The 20584-nt window shown below is 56.9% G+C and overlaps 1 protein-coding gene across 5 annotated transcripts in view; it reads right to left on the bottom strand.

The window, feature by feature from the left end:
• PDE2A (phosphodiesterase 2A) overlaps positions 1 to 20584 on the bottom strand; it is a 92041-nt gene that overhangs the window by 51088 nt on the left and 20369 nt on the right. The window contains exons 1-3 of one of the 5 annotated variants that reach the window (XM_082478164.1): positions 14061 to 14174; positions 12862 to 12931; positions 1845 to 1906 (exon numbers count right to left, since the gene is read on the bottom strand). In XM_082478164.1, the coding sequence (XP_082334290.1) occupies positions 1845 to 1906; positions 12862 to 12931; positions 14061 to 14117 (189 nt within the window). In that variant the 5' untranslated portion in view covers positions 14118 to 14174. Of the gene's footprint in view, positions 1 to 1844; positions 1907 to 12861; positions 13044 to 14060; positions 14175 to 20584 lie in introns of those variants that run through there. The other 4 variants (XM_082478167.1, XM_082478168.1, XM_082478165.1 and 1 more) reach the window with 4 other exon arrangements.

Below are 20584 nucleotides of genomic sequence, written 5' to 3'. Positions count from 1 at the left end.
CCCAAGATCCTCAGTATGAGAGAGGGGGCAGCAGGACCCAGGCCAAGGAAAGGCAGAGGGAGCAAATGCGGATGATCTGGGGATGCCTCATGGGGAGGGGAAGAAAGGAAGGGCAGAACTTGAATTTGCAGGGAGCATGGCCAAGGGCCTAGGGAAAGGAGGCTATGAACAGAGGCATAAACAAGAAGCCTGAGCCTTACTCCTTCCCTTGGGACCCAGCTCCCATTGCCCAGGATGGTCTCAGCTTCTCCAAAGCTCTCTCCTCTCTCCAATTCCTGGGAGGATGACAAATCCAGTCTTTCCTAGCGGGTGGCAGCAGCTGCTGAGACACTGCTGGCTCCCAGGAACACCATCTGTCCCAGCTCTGTGGGGAGCCCCCGCCCCATGGGGAATGCCGTAACCATAAATAAATTAATAATGACTTTCCTGTTCCCCTCCTCTCTCCCCCTTCCCCAGCGCCCAGCTGCAGGCACACTCTCGGGGCTGGGCTCCATGTCCCAGCAGTGAGCCCACACTGACCCCACTAGGCACCAGGCCCTGTGTGAGCGTCTTTTGCCATCTCACCCGAGGGCAGGGAGAGAGCGAGGGTTGGGCACGAGACACAGCTCCACTCTCAGCTCTGTCTCCGATTCACTCACTGTGTGACCCCACTGGGCTTCAGCTTCCCCAAAGTAGACGAATAACAGCCCCTGCCTCCCAGGGAGGTTGTGGGGATTAAACAGGGAAGCGTGTCTAAAGCTCCTGGCCCAGAGGAGGGGCCGATACGGCAACAGCCTCCCCTTCCTCTCAGCCAGGCCCTGGGCACAAAGGAGGCTCATCTGAGGTTTGCTGTTTGGTCCGAGTTCATACACACCCCTCCTCTGTGCCAACCTTCACCACCCCCAGCCCACCCCATTTCTGCTGCTCAAGGCCCCATGGACACTGACGATTCTTATGAGGCCCCCCAAAGGCATGGTCAGGGGCTGGGATGGCACCCCTCATCTCAAAGGAAAGGCACTTGCTGAGCCCTCACCAGGTACCATTCGGAGGGCGGTGGGAGACCCACGAATGAAAAAGGCACATCCCAGGCAGGGCTCAAGATGCTCACAGTTCAGAGGGGAAGACACACAGAGTCACATAATGGAGAAAACAGGGTGCTAAAGGCACAGACAGCAGAATGCCCCAGCGGCTGATGGCCGGGGCAGGAGAGCTCAGAGGAGGGAGCGTGAGAGGCAGGGAGGGCTTCCTGGAGGAGGGGAGGCTAGAGCTGAGCCCAGAAGGATTTGGGAAGCTGAGGGGGGAAGAGGCCAGCAGCAGCGGTTCTAGGGAGGCAGGAGTGGATGAAGGGGGCACTGCAACCTGCCCGGGCTGCAGAGGGAGCAGGGGGAGGGGGAGCATGGAGAATTCTTAAGCCGAAAAGTGACAAGTTCAGGTTTGTGTGTTAGAAAGATCCTTCTGGCAGCCACATGGAGAATGGGGGCAACTGAAAGCAGACAGCCAGTGACTGTCCAGGGGAAGGATGACCAGTCCCAGACTGGGGCAGGCAGAGGGAGAGCAGGAGAGGAGTTCAGGAAATACTTAGGGCAGAGAATCAATAGGGAATTGTTGGGTGAGGGTGGGGAGGACAAGGGAGGAGTCATGACACCCAGGTGACTTGGGAGGAGGACGAATCCTCAGGGGGAGGGAACTCTAGGGTGGGAGAGGTGGTCTTGGTGTGGGGTGACCCTAGGCTGGAGGGGGTGGGGCTGGGATTCGGCTCCAGCCTCCCAGTCCTCCCAGGGGTGGGGGCAATGCTCAGACTGACCCCCAGCTTGCGCCCCCCACCCCCCCAAGCCCACCCACTCCTCCCTCCGCTGAGCTCTCACCTGCAGTGTGCCGTCTCTACTCCCTGGGGGCACTGGCTCCTGTGCAAGGAGGTCCCGGCTGGCTGCAGAGACAAGAAGGCCAGGGGCTGAGGCCTGCCAGGCCTTCTCCCCTTCTCCCCAGGCTGCCCCTCCCCCAGCCCCTAGCAGACCTGGGGCCTCCTGTCTCCCACAGGTGGCCTCCTCCAGGGAGCCTTCCCTGAGGGCACCCTGCTTCCCATGGCCTCTGGCTCTGGTGTATTCTCAGTCCCCCAACTCTGAGAACAGAGCTAAACTCTTTCCTTAAGCCCGGGGCTCCTCAGGAGTGGAAAACTGCATTTTTACTCCTTCTGTGGTCCCCTCCACTTCTGCTTCTCTCCCTTCACTTCCCCTCTCTAAGCCTCAGCTTCCCATCTATAAAATGGGATTTGTAGTGCCCAGCTCACACAGTCACTGGGCTGGGCTCCCAGCTGGGGTTGCTGTGAATCCTAAGTGAATGGGACCATACGTGGGAGTCCTCAACCCAGTCTGGGCTCCAATCGGACACCCAACCTGCATCCTATAAGTACTATTCCATGGCTTCTCAAGGACTGGTACACACAGAAGCCACTGCCTCAGAAGCTCCTCATTCTCAGGAGCCCACCACCTGGGTGGCATCCAGAACCCCAGCCGCTCTGGGAGGCACCGCCCAGGGGCTGGCTGTCCCTCCCCACCCCCATCCACAAGCATACCCAGGCATCAGACAGGCACAGGCGGCGGGATATTCTGAGCCTGGCTTCATTCCCGTCAGCTGCTGGCCGCTATGCCAGCCTGGTGCGGGCGCGGGGGCTGATTTGATTTGGCAGCTTCGGAAGCGTGTGGTGGGGATGGGGAGGGGGAGGGGGGATGAGACACCCATCCCTGCTAGGAAATAGCCTCAGGCGCTCAGCAAGCTGGGGCAAGGGCACAAGCCAGCATGGGGGGGCGGTTCTGGGTTCCCTGCCTGGTGCCCCTGTCTTCTCACTCAGGCTCTGGACACCTGCCCGTGACTGCTGGAATCTATGGTTTTCCTTAGTGGTGACCATAGGGGTGACAGTAGCTGCACCTAGCATGTGGATGCTTGTGGCAAGGTGTCTGGTTGTCCCACGTGTCCCTGTGTCCTGTGGGCTTCTCTCTACTCAGCAGTGCCTTCAGCTGGGCCTGAGCGTCGCCCAGGATGCATGGGTCTGGGGGGGATGGGGGACGATGGTCTACACGGGACCATCTCCCAGGGCAACTGTGGCTCCATGGCTGGGCCTTGATGGGGGACTGTCTGCAGCCCAGGGCATGGCAAGGTCGCGCATGCGCCTGAGTCTACTGCAGGGCCTCGTGTGCATTGGCTCGCCCAGTTCCTTCCCTCTGTGCGATGACCCCACTAACCCAGCCATGTCCGGCAGAGGAAATGACGCGGACCAAGATAAGTGCCTGACCTCAGGGCCCATCCCTTTTGTCTGAAAGCCTAAGCCTTCTTTACTTAACCCTGGCCTCCAATGGTCCACCCACCACCACCAAATTGCCCCAGGACAGCCCCTTCCCCTGCCCCTGAGAAGCAGTGCTAGTTTCACTTGATTCTCACTGCCCCCCAGGCTCTCCACCACTCCCTGAAGAGGCTCCTGCCCCACGCCCTCTGGGTCCCCATCACCCACTTCAAGAACAGGGAAGGTGGACAGGATGAGTGGGGTCTTGGCTAGGCATTCACAGCACCTCCATAATCCCGCCCCAGCCTCAGCGTTTACCACCCGCCTGCCTACCCTATACTCAGAGCAGCTCACCCCTCCCAGAGGCCCCAGGAATCTACACCACTCTGTTAATACGCTGCTGGTACCATGGGGACCTGGACTCCACAGCTTCCAATTAGAGAGCTACTGCTGGAGGTCAGGGGCTCTGATGCTCTGACCTCTGCACTGAAAGGGCAGGGGGCGGCATGTCAGACCAGGACCCTAGTCCTAAGAGGTCCACAGGCCAGGACTGTGCCCCAGACACCAGCCAGGAGGTCAGGGTAGGGTGGAGCCTACTCTGGGAAAGACGCAATGTCTCATCTGTCACCGCCTCCCCATTGTCCCACTGTCCTCTGGGGACCTCAGGACTCTCCCCACCCAGCCACAGGAAGCTAAGCCCCTCCTGAGACAGAAGGAGGGAACACTGAAGGAGGGGCTCCAGGACCAGAGAGAGACTCAGCCGTGCCCTTGGGATCACAGAGGAGGAATCTAGGCTCAACAGGGCTCAGTTGTCACAAAGGGGCTGGTGGGATGGAGACTCTGCAGAGAGGTCCTGGGGGGCTTCCTGGAGGAGGTGTGTGGTACCTCACAGGAAGGGAACACTAGGTTCCAGGACAGCTTCCTAACTACGTGGTATAGGTTTGTACCTGGGACCTGTATGTAGTTGCAAGTGTCTTTGTGTCCGTGTGTGCATGGGTGTGCATCCCAGTCATGGAGTCCCCAGCTCTGGTCTGTGTCCCAAGGGCAGGGTCTGCCTGAGGTAGGGGTCAGCCAGGCAGCAGAGAAGAAGACAAAGAAAAAGAAGGGAGAACAGCTCAGGGCTGAGGACAGAAGCCTGTCGGGTTGGTCATGACACAGTCAGTCCTCAAACCCTAGATGCCTGATGCCAAGACAGGGTGCTTCCGTGACCCGGGCTCTGCCACAGCCTACTGTGCAACTTTGGACAGGACCTTCCCCTCTCTGAGCTACTGTCCTCATCTGAAGAATAAAAGGAATGGACTTGATGACCTCCTAGGGCCCTTACAAGTCTAACAATCTTTTGGAGAGACTGACACACAAAGACAGCCAGAGATGGAACCTTATAGAGATGGGGAGAGAGCCCAAAAGGAAGAAGAGACGAGAGCGAGGGGTGGGATGGCAGGAGGACGAGATAGGAGAACCCCAGGGAGGCCCATCGTGGGTCAGGGAGCTGGGGAGGGGTTCCCTGCTGGGGACCCTGTCCTCAGGGCCAAGACAGGACGTGGTAGACAATGCAGCCTTGCGCATGACAGAGAGCAGTTGTCACCACCCCACCTGCCTCCTGGTCTGTGGGAGGAGAAAGATGGTGGGTAACAGACAAATGCTCTGCCCCCCTGACCTGAGTCCTGCCTCCACCCCAGCTCTCCAGGTGTTCCAGGGGAAAGGGGGGAGCTGCAGGCAAAGGGGAGCTCCCAGGACTGGGAATCAGGAAGCCGTGTTTCAGGCCCTGCTGTGCTGTGGGATCGGGGCCAACTCCCAGCCTCCATCACTTGATCTGTGAACCCAGCAGGCTGGGTCTTGCACAGCAATACTGGGTTCTGAGGGACCCAGCTAGGGCGGGCTCTCTAGAGGGCTGAGATCCTTCTCTCCGGCCTGGAGGTTCTTTCCCCACCTCTGATGTGGGTGCTGAGACTGTGCACAATCCAAGAGGCAGCAAGCCGCTGGACAAAGGAGCTGGCCTTGTGCTGGGCGGGAGGCCTGTGCTACAAGGGAGCCCCCCTCGGTCATCAGCCCTCCAGGCCCCCTGGCCTGGGACCTCCCTTCCGTAAGCCCTTCTCACAGCCACCCCCAGGGCACAAGCAGGGTCCTCCCTCCTTGGCCTGCGCTCAAGGGGTGCCGATGGGCCCCTAGCCGATGTCCACACTGCCCCTCTGGCTGCCTGGCCTCTGCCCTAGGCGGAGGCCCTTTGTACTTGGGCCCTCACAGGCAGGGCTTCGTGCATTCCCGTGTCTGTGTCCAGGAAGTGTTCATGTCCTGTTTTCCCCCTCAGGCCGAGGCTGCCAGGGAAGGAGAGGGTGGGGGTAAGCAGGCCTCTCCTTCCTCCACTGTGGTCATTTCTCCCAGAGGCTTTAGGGGCTGGAAGGAAAGGGTACTCCTCTCTCTGCCATAGTCTGAAATGACTGAAGATTGGAAGCAGAGGGATGAAGGAAATGACCCCTTACCCTGAAAGCTTAGGGAGTGGTGGATCTTGCACACGCACGCACACCAGTTCTGCTGTGGCAGGAGAAACCATCCGTGCAACCCAGGTTGAGACGGTCTCCTTCCCCACTGACACCAAGCCAGCCCCTCCTCCCCTCCCTCCCTGGGGGTGGGGGCCACCCCGCCGCCCCCAAGCTGTCTCCATTGCTTTTTGCTATGTTTTTAATAACTGAACATCGACATTAACAAGGCAGGTGGTTGCAGCTCTTCCCAGCAACCCCATTTAGAATCATTGAATCATCAAATCATCAAACCCTAGAATCCTGGAATCACAGAACGTCTGCTTCTTCGGCTCCTAGAGTCTCAGCAACTTAAAGTCACAGAATGTCGGAATCACACAACCACGCATCCACACAGCCCTGGCCGGGAGCTGAGAGTCATGGAAGGCTGGAACCCCACAAACTGACAATGCCAGATTCTCCAGAGAGCTCATCCACCGCAACTTCCTCCTTTTACAGGTGAGAAAATGCAGCCCAGAAAGTGGCCTTATGCAAGATCACTGGACAGTAGGAGCCAAGCAATGCCCAGCTCCGAGATTGCAAGATGGGACCTCAGTAACCCAGTCTTCCGGAAATGGTGCAACTTTTACTTTCGGGAATACAGATATTCAAGCTGGAGTGATGCTGCTCTTTTAGCTTTGCTCATTTCTCCTCCCTCCCAACCTCACCCCCACTGGACCCTGCAGCTGGCACTTCATCTCTCCACCCCTCTTACCCTTGGTTCCTGCAACTCCCTCACCTTTCCCCCTCCCTGGGTCTGTACTCAGGCCCCTCAAATAAAGACAACAATAGATGGGTGAAGTTCGAGGGGTCAAGTCCCTCAGGGTGGAGGACAAGAAAAGCAAAATGCCTGCCCCCTGAAGCTACCAGACAGAGAGCAGGCTCCCCAGAGGAGGTGCCCTGAACAAGAGACCAAAACGTCCTGGACCCCCTGGGGGTCCAGGCGCACCAGAAGCAGCAGCTTCAAGGAAGCTGGAATCAAAGAGGAGGGAAGCAGTGAAGGCTTACCGCTGATATTAAACCATCACGGATGTATGTTTAGCGTTTTCATAAATTTACATTTTAACTCGTTTTGGAATGTACTCATACATTTTTGAATTTGAATTTTATTAAATATTATATTTTACAGATTGTTTTAATTTTTGAATTCTGAACGCTCTTCGCCCAGGGCAGATCCCGCATCCCCACGCTACAGACAAGGACGCAGCAGCCCCCAGTGGGATCCAGGTCCCCTGGTTTCTGTTTAGCCTCAAAGCTCCTGACCTGGGACGCCGTTCTGAGACCTTCTGCTCCTTAGAGGGCCCTGACCCAGGCCCAGGCATGTGCCCTCAAACCCTGTTTTCCCTCATGTGGCCACCCAGACCCCGGGGTGGCGCTCTCTCTCCCTTCACCTCTACAGCTGACCGGCTCCCTCCTCTACCTCTGCACCCTCTGTCCCCTCCCCTCCAACTTTGGCTTTTCCCTGTTCAGCCTCATCATCCCATGTCTGAACCACACTGCCTCAGCCTCCTGCCTCACTCCTTCTATGTGCTCCCCACCCCATGGCCCAGGGAGCTTCATAACACGCAGGTCTGAACAGTCCCTGACCTGCTTTCATCTCTTCTCCTAGTGCCCAGTTCCCTCTGGAGAAAGTCCAGATTCCTTGACATGGCACAAAAGTCCTGCACAATTTGGCCCCTGCCAGCCTCACTAGCTTCGTCTCCTATGCTACACACACACACAGACACACACACACACACACACCAATTCCATCACTCAGCCGCCCTGGCTGTCCAGCATCCAGCTCCATGGAATGCTTCCCTCCCTCTGTCTGTCACCAGCAAGCCTTCACATTCGCCATTCTCTCCTTCTCTCTGTCCAGAACTTTCTCCTGGCTCATTCCTCAGCTCTCACTTTAAATGTTTCCTCCTGGAAGCTTCCCAACTTGCCCTCCCTCCCACTCTGGGCTGAATTCGGGGCCCCTGCTCGGTCCCACCATTGCCCCCAAGTTTCTCCCCATCGCTGCCTTCCCCCCACACAATCTACCAGCATCAATCCTTGTCTGTGCCCCTCCGCCACCCTATCACCTGTCCACCCTTGGCCCTGGTACCTGGGTCTGTCTACCTGCCAAGAGGCAGACGCCTTGTTGCTCAGACTTGGCAGAATGTGTGGCCGAAATTTAAGGCCCCCACCATGCTCTCTCTACCTACCCTCTCTGCTGAGCACAGAGTAGGTGCTCACTAACTGTCTACCTATTAAGGCCTGGCAGTACACAGTGTGTGGCACGGACAGGGAGGGCTGGGGTGCTCAGAGGAAGTGAGAGTCCCTGGGCTGGGCTGGGGACTTCCTGGAGGAAGCATTTGGGATGATCCTCCACATGTCAGTCCTAACACAGCAACTGAGGACAGCCCACAGGAAGTCCCCAGCCAGCCTTAGGGCCATCAGGGCAAACCATCAGAGTGGGGCCAGAGTCTGCAATGAGGGAGATTCAGTGACCAGAGCCCAGGACAGGGCCACTGGAGGGGCTGGTGGTGCATTCGGGGAAGACTTCCTGGAGGAGGGGCTACTTCTGGCTGGTTTGGGGCAGGGGAGAAGGTGGAGATGAAGCAGGTTGGAGACAGAGATGTGAAAGAGAAAGCTCTGTTCCTTCTTGTCCTTTACCCCTTAAAGGAAAGGGAGGTGGGATTCGGATGGGCAAGCGGAAAGAAAGAAGGCCAAGGCGGCATGGAGATAACATCAGTGCTGACACCATGGCCAGGGTGGGTATGGGTGGCTGGGGCTGGCAGGGAGCAGGTTCCCAGCTGTGGTTGGGAAACGTTTCCTGTCTCCTTGCCAGGGGTGTCATTAATAATCATTTACCCGCCACAGGCAGCACGGAGGCTAGCCAGGGAGCAGCATGGAGCTGGGGCCGGAGCCCAGCCTGGCAGCCACGAGAGCTGTATTCTAGGACCAGTCCTGCCACCTTGCTGTGAAACCTGGACAAGTCACCTGGCCTCTCTTGGTCTCTGGTAACGCTGGTCAAAGGAGGGTCTTAAGAGGAGGCTCCCTAAAGATCTCCCTGCTCTGGGCCTCAGTTTCCCTAGATGGCAGCAGGGCTGCCACCCCTACAGGGGGATAGGGACCTCTGATGATCAATATGAGCATCTATGTTGAGCCCAGCTCAGGACACATGGGATGGGCAGACCCAGCCCAGCCTCTCAAGAGCTCGAATTCTGGCAGGAGCCAGACCCCAACACCATGGGATGCATGCCTGGAGCATATCATGTGCATGTCAGGCTGCGGGAAACAGAAGGCAGGGCCGTCTGCCCAAGGCCTGAGGGGCTGACAGTGTGGCTGGGCCACGAAGATGGGGTTTCTTAGACACAGAAAATGGGGCCCCCATAAGGCTTATTTAGTCACTGCTATGACTGCAGCACTTAACACTGTGCCTGCCTGGTGCATAGCAGGTGCTCAATAAATGCTTTCAGACAACAGAATGAGCTCCTGTTAAAGGAGACATTTGTGAAAGGAGCTTGGAATTTGGAAAGAGCTGCCTAAACGGTGATGATGAAGATGATGACAATGATGATTCTGCCCAAAGACAACAGGATGGGAAAAGGTTGGACATGAAAGCTTGAGAAGGTAGGAGGCCCAGGGATGGCCATCCAAAACCAGACAGTATTGCTTGGGAATGATCAACAGCCTTCAAGATTCCTTCTTCCAGTTGGGCTAGAATTTTCCTCAGCCTCAGGCCACATTTCTCTGCCCATCCAACACCCCCTTCAAGGCTCAGCTCAAGCCCACTCACTTCAGAGAACCTTCTGGAATGTGGTGCTGAGGCATTGGGCCCGAGCCCCTTCCCCTGACTGACCGTGATGGTTTCTGTGCCTTCCAACCACAAGGAGTTCTGGCCTTTCATGTTCTCGAGTCCTTGTTGGCAGGCTCTCCACTAAGGTCTCCCCATAGCTTTCTCTGGAGGGTATGACCTGGATCCTCCTACTGGGTCGATCAGACTAGAGGGTCCCCAAAGGTGTGATCTGGCTTCATTTTTCAGAAAAAGGTCTCTGTGAGGAAAGGAACTATCCCCCCATCAGACATGGGGTCAACACAAGTGGAGATAGATTGAGGTCTTCCTGGTTGCCTCCCAGCCCAGTGACCCTCTCTGGGCGCCACACAGAGAAGGGAAGAGAACTGGGCAGCATGCAGAAGGGGGCACTTGGCTTCTCAGCACCCCGGAGATGACATGAGAAGGAAGGGCACTGGGCCACACTTGGGACTAAGACATCATGGTTGGCAAACTTGCCTAACTCCCAGCCCAGCCCCAGCTGCTCTTGCGCCGAGGAGGCGCCACCGGGGATACCACCCAGGCCTCAGCGCCTGCGCCTGGACCCCCACCCTCTGCAGAGAACCATGAGGTGGTAGTAAACACAGTGAGCCCGAGACACGTGCATCCTCTCCCCGCCCCTTCCAATCCCGGCCCAAAACATGAGACAGGCTAAGAGGAAAAGAACAAAGGTTCCAGGACCTCCACGTCGCCCGCCGCCCGCCTGTCCAGCGCCTGTTCAGCCGGAAACCCAAGACAAAGGCCTTGGTGAAAGCGAGGAGGATGAAGGGCAAAGGGTAGAGGCAGCCTGGCTTGGGCATCTCAGGGGACCTAACTGGGAGGGAAGTGAGAACAGGATGGCAGCCAAGCTTTCCCTGCACACACACGTCACTCCACAAACATTTATGGGACACCTGCTGTATTCTACACACCCGAACATCACATACCTCATTCCTCACCCCACACACCTTATACACCCACTCCCTCACCCCCTGCAGCACCTTCCACAGCCCTCCACCCCCCCTCTCTCCACACATACCCTAGCTAACTGGATACCCTTCACACGTAAACAGCTCACAGGGAGAGAAGATCACATAATCCACGTGTCACACCGAAAAGCCAGCCAGCTCACACACCCACACTTCATGCCACACTCACACTCAACCTCCCACGCGCACCTCGCACACCCGACACTCACCTCTCCAAGCACAGACACACAGTTCCAATTAAATTCAATACACACACATCACCTAGGCATAGAGACACACCCTGCATAGATAATGTGCACACCTAATGTCACACCAAAATGTCAAATGTTTGTGGGCACACACAGCTTCTTAGCACAGACAGTCCTGCCTGCACACTGCCTCCTCCCCACATGCATTTGGGCATGCACACACACACACACACACACACACACACATAGTCAACAAGTTCTTGCCTTGGCCCCCTGGACCCTGGCTGCTGCACACTTCCTACCCAGAGCTGTACAAACAATCATCACACAGACACATGACACTCAAACACCAACACACACGTCCCAATATATTTCCCGAGCAACTCCAGGATGTAACTCGATGACTCGAAGCCAGTCACCTAGGCTGCAAACGCACTCAGACACAGCTCTCCCACCCCAACTCCCCTCTACCAAGACATCCAATGAAACCTTTCATCAGACCCCTCCAGTGGCTCTTCCTGGTTACACACGACAGTCCATAACACACACAAATACACACACAATCCCCCATGTAAGCTGCCCCTACAACTACTCCACCCCACGATGACACATAACCACGTACACATAAGTTCCCCTCACACACAACAGTCATACATACATCTACCACTCCACACTCACAACTCGGCCTCCCTAGCTGCACACGCCATGCACCGCCATTACACTCACAGTCCTCACACTCATCATAAGCCCCCCCAGATTCCCCTAAATAATCCCACTGCTGATGACACACACAATACTACATGACACAACACACATGATCACACACAAGGCACACCCAACACACACAACCCAGCTCATCCTACTCAAACACATACCACCCAGACTCGCCCAGCCCTGGACACCTCCCACCACAGGTGACTGACACCAGGTTGCAGGCTATTCCTCCCCTCCCTCATCCCAAGCCCCCGGCTTCCCAAGTCCAGTTCAGCAGGGATGAGGGGGTTTATAAGTTATGAACCCCAGTGCCTCACTGCACAATCCCCACCCACCTTAAATCCCTCGGTACCGCCCAAGGGCTGCTTGCTCCATGTTTAGCCCCTTCCACCAGCACCCACACCATGCCATGCCTGACAACAGGGGAGGGGTAGAGGTCCTGGGGACACCAGCGTGGCATTCTGAGCCTGTCCCCTCACCACCCCAAAGTAGAGGCTGATATAAGGGGAAGGATGACCACAGGGAAAGGCCCTAGAACAAAGACAGAAATCTAGAGAAATTGGGGGAGTGATGGGCAGACTGAGAGAGGCGGGCACGTGGGCAAAAGAGACCAAACAAGAAAGAAATAGAGGAGCAGAGGGAGAAGATGCCCAGAAAGACTCAGAGAAGCCGGAGGAGAAACTGGGGCCACCATACCCAGAGAGAAACAAGAGGAGAGGGTGAGACAAGCCGGAAAAGACTAGGATCTTCTATACAGGAGGGAGGAGGGAAAGCAGGAAGAGGGTGGGAGGGGGATCCTGCAGAGAAGGAGAGACAAACTGTAATGGAAAGAGGCATTTGGACCCTGGGTGGGGTCTGGTGTGAGGACTGAAGTCCAGGTGTTTGAGTGGGAATCTGGGTGAGGGCACAGATGAGGCCTGTGGAGTAGGGGTTCAGGGGCTTGAGATGAGGCCCCAGCTCTGAGGTGGGGTCCTGGTTGAGAGTCGGGGGTTCAGGTGTTCTGGGTGTGCCTGGAGTCTGATAAATATATTGGGGGTCCAGGGGTATGGGCGGGGGTCCTCTACTAATCTGGGAGGCAGGGGGTTCCAGGCTCAAACAGAACTCTTGGGTGTGGACAGGGGTCCCATTGTGGATTGGGAGTTCAGTGCTTGGGGGTGGAGTCCCAGATCTGAAGAGGGTTCAGAGTCTGGCGTGAGGTTTTGAACTGTGAGCTGAGGACTCAATGTCTCTGGGTATGGGCTGCAGTCCCAGCACAGAAGTGGGATTTTCAGCTAGGGGAGGGGTCCCCACCCTAGGAGGGTTCAGGGACGGGGTAGACCATGGGACCGGCGACAGCACGCTCCGCGGAGGACCCGGCTGGGCGCTCACCCAACACCCCGTTCCCCTCGTGCCCAGAGCCGGGGGGGGGGGGCCCTACCTGCAGGCTGTCGGCGCATGGCTGCGGCGGCGGCGGCTCGTCCGGCTTGAGGAAGACCTGCTGGCCCCGCCTGAGGAATTGGACAACAGCGATGAGGATGTGGTGCAGCACCAGGACCATGCTCACAGCCGCCCGCCCGCCCGTCGGCCTGGCCGCTGCGCTCGGCCAGGGCGTCCGCGACAGCTTCGCCTGGTCCGCGCGAGTGTCCGCCCTGGCCCCGCCCCGAACCGCCCACTTCCCGCCCCCCGACCGCCCCGGCCCCGCCCACCTTCCGCAACCGTGGACAGCACCTCTTAGCTCGTCCAATCTTCCCACCCCCACCAGAGCCCCTCACCAGCTCTCACTTCCCTTATCTCTCCGCTCTCAAGATTCTTCCAGCTTGTGCGCTATTAGGATCCCCCGCCTGATAGCCGGCTCTCAGCCTTCGCTCCCTTCTCTTGCCCCTTCGCCACTCCTTTCACTACCTCTCAGGGGTCGCCTCTCTGAGCCTCTCTCCTAATCACATCCTCTCTCTCCACCACTTACTTATAAAGTCCTGAAGCCAGGCTACAGTCCCAAGGCAGAGACCAGCGCAGTGAGGGGGCGGGGGGGCGGTCCGGAGGGGGAGATAGAGGGGAAGGGACCACTGGCACGAACAAGCAGCCCTGGGCTTGCTCTTCTTCCAGGAAAAAGGGGGGAAATCAGGGGAAATTTTAGAGGTCGCTCCGAGTCTGACAGGCCCTGGGAGCAGTAGCAAATCTGGGAGGGAGACACGTGCGCACAGACACGCGAGCGCACACACAGGCGCACCATTCCCAAGTTGTGGGTAGGGGCACTGGGCAGGCAGGTCTGCGTTGGCGTCCCCGCAAGCCAGAGAGGGTGCAGGCCCCAGGGCCACACAGTCCACAGTTCCGCGGTGGGACTTACGACCCCGAAGCGCAATTCACCGCAGAGCGGCCTCTGTGCTCAGGCGCCCGCTGCAGCCGTGACGCTCCTGCGCCCCCTGCTGTCCCAGCGCGGCGGCGCAGCCCGGCCCGATTTGCCATCTGCGCGGGAGGGGCGGGTGTCGGAGGGGAAAGGGGTCACCTGGGCCAGCTCCCTGCCTGGACCCAACCGGTTCCTAGCCTCCGCTTGGCATGAGGTCGGCTGGGGCGGTGGGACGTGTCTGGACGGGAGGGTGCTCTTGGGTGTCTCCTAGCCATTGCCGGCTAGCTACTTACTGCATGACCTTGGTCAGATCCCCTCCCCAGTTGGTTTCTGGGCTTCAGTCTTCCCATCTCTTTCACAAGACTGCCAGGAGAATCAACCCCACAATGGTGCGAAGGCAGCCAGAGTCCCCTGACAGCCCTCGCTGTGGTCTGACCTGAATCCTTCCCATGTACTGTGGTCCCCTCTCTCTGCAATTCTCCCCTTAACCCTCACCCGCCACCCCTCTTGGAGGGTGACTCAGTGACCCTCCAGCGTCCCAGCTCCCCACCTCACTGGGCTGATTCATCGGGGCCCTTTCTCCCTGGGGAGTGATTTCCTCAAGGTTGAGTCATTGAGCCCAGTCCTGGGCACAGTCCAGGCACCTGGCACACAGGCTGGGCAGAGTCCTAGCTGTGTCACAGCTCAGGGGGAAGCCCTCCATGCCAAGAGTTCTCCCACCTCTCTTTCTGAGGGCCAACTCTGGACAATGCCTCTTCCCCTGCTCACACACCTTCAGTGGCTCCCTACCATCAGCACAATAAAGTCCCAACCCTCAGCCTGACATGGCAGATCCTCTATGACTTAGCCCCAACTTGGTTTTTCAGCTTTGACCCTCTTGCCACCGTTCCTTAAATTTATACTTCCTGCTCTACTTAGATGGGTGACTGACTCATCCTCACCTTCAGGCTTTTACCCAGCCACCCCAACCCTAATGTCCTCTAGATCCTATCAGCCTGCTTATCTTTCAGGGGCCAGTCGGAGGCCCACCTCCTCCAGGAGGCCTTCCCTGAATGCTACCTCAGTCCTCTGGGTCCCCCTTCTTGCATCTTTCCTAAGAGTCACGTCTGGGGGCAATTTTACTGCATCTTATTTTACTGCATCTTCAAATTGGGGGCAATTTGTCCTACTTACTAACGCTGTAGAAAACATTACATGGGCTAAGATATGTAAAGGTTCTGGCCCAGAAAAGGGCCTCCCTTCTCTTTTTTTGGCCTCAGTTTCTTGCTCTGTAAAGGGAGTGACCAATGTAAGGGCTATTATAAGGACTGAGTCTGAGGCCAGTGCACAAATCTCTTGGTAAATCCTGAGCATCTGTCATCAGCTCAGTCTTGGCCTCCGGATAGTGCGGGTGGGACAAAGGCATCCAGGAGGCATCTGTTACAGCCACTCGCCAGAGGTGTTTGTTCTTCAGGAGAGGCCATCTCAGAGCTCACAGTCAAGGGCCAACCCTGGCCTGGCACGGCCAGCATCTCTTGGGCTTTAACATTTGCTGAGCACTTACTCTGTGACTCACAGTTCATCTTCTCAACAACACTATAAGGTAGGACCCATTATTAGCCACATTTTACAGATAAGGAAAACTGAGGCACAGAGAGACTAAGTAACTTGCCCACAGTCACACAACTAATAAGTAGTAGAGCCAAAATTCAAACCCAGGCCATCTGGCTCCAATCTGTGCTTTATATTCATTCTCTGCCTCTTGAGGAAAGGCACGTGAGAAAAACTAATTTTCCCACCTCTCCTTTTGTCCCCAAGAATGCAGTCAGGGTCCTACACTCCCAGCCCCTGAACCCTCGGCCCGCCTTTGCCATGAGGAAGCCCAGCTTCAGGGGTACCTGGCTCAGCTCCACAGCCACCTCTTTTCATCTCCCCACCTTACAGGCCACATTAAGCTGTCCAGTGGCCCAGCTACCTCAGACTCGGTATCTTAGGAAAAGGTGACTCAGCTGACAGCCTGTCAACCTGGGTACTGGGCCCTTCAACCTCAGGCCCTGTCCAAGAACCAGCCCTTCCTTGTTCCTAACAATGACCCCTCTCTGGACCACTGTGCTTACAAATTACTTCCTCACCCAGGACTGGTGAGCAGACTTTCATGCTCGTCATCTCTCCATATAAGAGCGTGACACCAGCAGGCCCTCCAAAGACCCCAAATCTGCTCCCATCCTCCATGACCATGTGTCCTGCTTCCAGGAGACTGTCTGTGTGCCTGACATGCATCTATCCTCTTCTGCTAGCCATGGTCAGACTCCCAGAAGCCCAAGTTCAAACCTGAGCCCTCCCCTGACATGCTGGGTGACCTCATGCAAGGCTCTGGCCCTGTGAAGGTTGGCCTGGTTCTCTCTGAGGACTCAGGCAGCTCGGGTGGAGGAAGGCAGGATCCAGGTAGGCCTAGCGGGGCAGAAGGCAGCTCTCTGGGGCAGGCAGGCCTGCCCGGGCATGCCAGGCCCAAGGACTGTGAGCGAGGGCCAGATCCCAACATGGGGGCTCCTCAGGAGGCAGTGTGTGTGGCTCAGTGTCTCCATGACTTGAGGTGGAGCCCATGGACTAAAAGAGGGTTCCACCATCCAAGGGGCCCTGCCCGGGGACAGTCCAAGAAGGGCCCAGGAGGAAGTTGACATCTCTGTGGGTTCTGTGTCCAGCTAGAGCCCATCTGCAGTGTTCAGCCCCGGAGAGGGCACAGTTGTGAGCCACCCTTAGTTAGCCCTGGTGTGTGCATGTGTGTAAGGTCCTGCGTGCAGGTCTGTGAGCATGATGTGGGTGAAGGCAGAGTACAGTTCTGTAAGTTTGTATCTTTGTAAGGATATGTGATGCTTTCATTGTACAGCTGAGCTTGTGTGTGTGTATACAGATGTGTGTGTATCTACAGGAATGTGCATGTGTGTGTGTGTGCAGACAGGTATGTGTGCACAGGTGTGAGTGTGTATGCACACATGTAAGTATGTGTATACAATTGTGTGTGTGCACAAGAGTCCAAGTATGGCACATAGATGCAAATGTGTGAGTCTGCATGTACTCAAATTCACAACTAACAGAGGTGCTGCTCATGGCCACTAGCCCCGGTCAGCTCTGTGTGTCCGCTGGCATTGGCTCCAGATGTGGCAGTGGCCCTTACAGAGAAAGGATCTGGCCGCAGGCAGGTGCTGGGGACAATGTGGATTTGGGCTCCGAGTGGGCAGGGCCTGCTCCCAGAGCCCCCGCAGCAGCTCTAACTGGGAAAGAGCACAGGCTGAGTGAGCTCAGGCTCAAGGGATGAGGGGAGAGGGGTGGGTCAACCACAGGTCTCGTCCATTTCCATGTTATTTGCATACACATTTATCTTGTCTGCAGCAGATGGCCAGCTGCACGACCCTAGCGGGGGAAGGGAGCCTGGAGGATTCTAGTCCAGGACTAGTCCAGGACCTGCCAGCTCACATCGGGGCTGAGGTCCAGGGGACTCAGGCCTTGGCACACCTTGGTATCTGCTCCTTATCCTCTGCAAACCCCAAGAGCCTTTTGCACACAAGGCTGCCGCAGGCCACACACAATCATCCACACACTCACTGTCTTTCCATAGATACACACACTCCCATCACTCCTACACACACACACTCCTACACACAGACTCACATCCCTATATGCCTGCTCACATAGCTCCTGCACATAGAACACTGGTGGGCACACCTGCCCTAGTACCTCCTTCAGGGACCACTGTGTCTCCTTCTCCCCAATGCCCATACCTGCTGTAGTAATCTTTTCTTCACTCAAGTCTGACCCTGCCTCACCCATACCCACACGGGTCCCCACTGCCCGCAGGATAAAGTTGGAGTCCCGGTCCTGGCCTTCTTGGTCCTTAATCCCGCCTCCAAACCATCCTTTCATGCCCCACACTCTGCCTTCTGGCCACACCCCTCACTGCTCACCAATCCTCCAACCAGCACTTCTGTACTTTTACGAGGCACTCGACCTCCCCACTATGCTATCAGCTCCAGGGGGCAGGACTCTTTTTCCATTTTGCTCATTGCTGTGGCCCCAGCACCTAGAACAAGGCTTGACCCAGAGGAATTGCTCAAGAAGCCATCTGTGGACTATAGGAATCAGTGGTAGAACCCTCCTTCCAACCTGATCTGCCTCCTTATGGAGGACCTGCCCAACTGTATTTGTTTCCCTATGTGCCTCCCCCATCAGACCCAAAAGAGACTGGGTCTGATTCAGCTCCACGTGTCCGTATGCAGCATATCCAGCATGGGGCCAGGCACACACAGCAGGAGTGGGGTACGGGGGGCAGATGGTGACCCCCTAAACGAGACACAGGGATGTCTAGAAGGGGCGGCCACCTTGGCCAATCACACAAAGCCCACCTTTCCCGGAGAAGAGGCCTCCTGACCACCTTCCCCCATCTGAGCCCCTTTCTGAAGTCACCCTGACTGGCAATCCAGCCTCTGCTTGCACACTCCCAGGGACAGGGAGCTCACTTTCTTTGCAGCCAACCCCTTCCCATGTGGGATGGCTCTGCCTGGTGCTGACTCCTCCCACAGCGCCATCCTGTCAAATCCTGATCATCCTGAGACATGATTCCCATGGAAAACGGGACGGAAGATGAGCAAAAGGAGCAGCAGATCCCAGCTTTCCCAACAGCTCTACCAGCCTTCCCAGCTTTGGGCAGAGGTGGGAAAAGGAGCTCTTGGCTCTCAGCCTGCCCCAGGCTACTATAGGCAAGTAGGTTCAAGGTGCTCAGGCTTCCGCAACACCAACCACTATCCCCAGGAGTCTGGGGCAGTGCAGAGCTGAGAAACTCTTCAGCAGACTCCACTGAGCCGCATCCCCTCACTGAGCGCACTCTTTCTCTCATCCCTCAAGCCGCCCCACACCCCATCTCCTCCCCTCACCGGGGCCTCTTGCCCTCCAGTCTACAGGACCTTGCGGGACTGCTCTAACTCCAGCCCTCTAGTGTCCCATGGAGATGCCTCCTCCTGAGCCCTGTTGGGCAGGCTGGGTGGATGAAGGCGAGTAGGTCCTCAGCCAAGGGTGGCTGCCAGAGTCCCACCCAGCCCTGCCTGAACAGCTGCAGCCCACAAGCTGCCCAGCTTTCCTTCACCAGCTATTCCTGGGCTGGCCCTGCTCCAGAGGTGCCTCAGGCTGCAGTTGGTCACTGACCCCAGTCCCCCATGCGTGCACACACACACACACACACACACACACACACACACACCAGGACTGCTCAGAGCTGAGCCCATGAGGAATGCCAAGGCACAAGAAATTCTAAGCAACAGGGACGCGAGGCTCCATGCTCTGAAAACTCCCTGCCAGCTCAGACACTGTCATAGAGGGAGCCCCAGTCTGTGGCTTCCAGGTTCCAAGAACTCCCAGAGCTTTGTGATCTAAGAAAATCAGAGCCTCTATTATAAATCCCATTATTAGAAGAGTCTGTGCTTTTTACACTCTATGAATGTGAGAGCCTGGAGTCCTGAGAATGGAGGAGCCCAAGATTCTAACATTCTATTATTCTAACTGCCTGTAGTGCCGGGACTCCAGGATTCTAGCTCCAGGGTTTCCACAGCCCTCAGAGCCTGATGGTCTGTGGGCTGCGTCTCTGTGAATACCCGGTGAGGTGAGGGCCCCTGTGAGCCCCTGCACTTGCCTTCCACCCTCCACCTTTTGCTCACACTACTGTCCAGGCCTAGGGTTCCATCGCCCTCCTCTCTGCTAATTAAATCTTAGACAACTTTAAAGGGGCAGGGAGGGCAATGCCGTCCGGGACTACCTACTGAGTGCCAGGGCCACCCGGGTGATTCTCTTATTTAATTCTCATGATATTATTAGCCCAACTTTACAGTTGATAAAACTGAGGTCCCGGGACATGAGGTCATTTGTCTAAAGTCTCACAGCTAGAAACAGTAAAGCAGCGATCCAAACCCGGTCCCTTGCAAACCCATGCCTCCCAGTAGCAGGCCAACTCCTGAGAAGAGCCTGGGGGGAGGGGGCTCCCTCTTTGGCTTCAGGGCCACACTGGAGCAGCTCCTCCCACCCCAACAGCCCCCCAAGCTCCAGAAGGCAGAGACCGTGGTCTCCTCTTCTCGCCTCTCCAAGCTGGAGGCAGCCCAGAGTCGGCCACGTTTCCTGTCCTGATTGATCAAAAGGAGCTCAATCCGCAAAGACTCCGTGTGGGACCGGGAGACTTGGCGTTTTGTTTCTAGGCACCCGTCGCTATGGAAGCCAGGTGCTGCCAGCCCAAGGCCTAGCAACGAGGCCCCGCGTGGTGCAGGGCGGAGGGCAATTGTCAGGGGCTTCGGAGGCTGCCAGCAAGAGAGAGGGAGGGTGGACCACTCCGCTCTCCTGGCTGGAAGGCTGGACCCACTGCCCTGGCTGGGCTGGCAAGGGGAGGAAGGGAGGCAGAGGGGGCAGGACCAGGCAGGTTCTGAGAGACAGAGACCCAGAGATAAGGGCAGAGAGAGACTTACAGAGATAGACTAAGGGGGTTCAGAGACAGCAAAAGGCAGAGACACCATCAGAGAGAGGGAGATTCAGGAAGGTGGAAGAAGGCAAGAGCTGAGACTCAGAGACCACTGAGACAGACAAGCGGCAGAGAGGGACTGACTCCCAGACAAGTCCAACTCCTGGGGAGGGAGAGGGAGGAAGCCGCAGGGGAATGAGAGAGATGGATGGAAGTGTGACAGGAGGAGATAAGCCTGAGGCAGGAGGCAATAGAGAGACAGATAATAAAGCAAGAGAGGACCAGAAATGGAGGGGCAGGCGGGGCAACACAACATGGACTGGAAGGCAGAGCAGACAGCGGCAG

This window comes from Balaenoptera physalus, assembly GCF_965194825.1.
Source record: "Balaenoptera physalus genome assembly, chromosome: 10".
NCBI classification, from domain to species: domain Eukaryota; kingdom Metazoa; phylum Chordata; class Mammalia; order Artiodactyla; family Balaenopteridae; genus Balaenoptera; species Balaenoptera physalus.
This window is presented reverse-complemented; position numbering and strand designations above follow the sequence as displayed.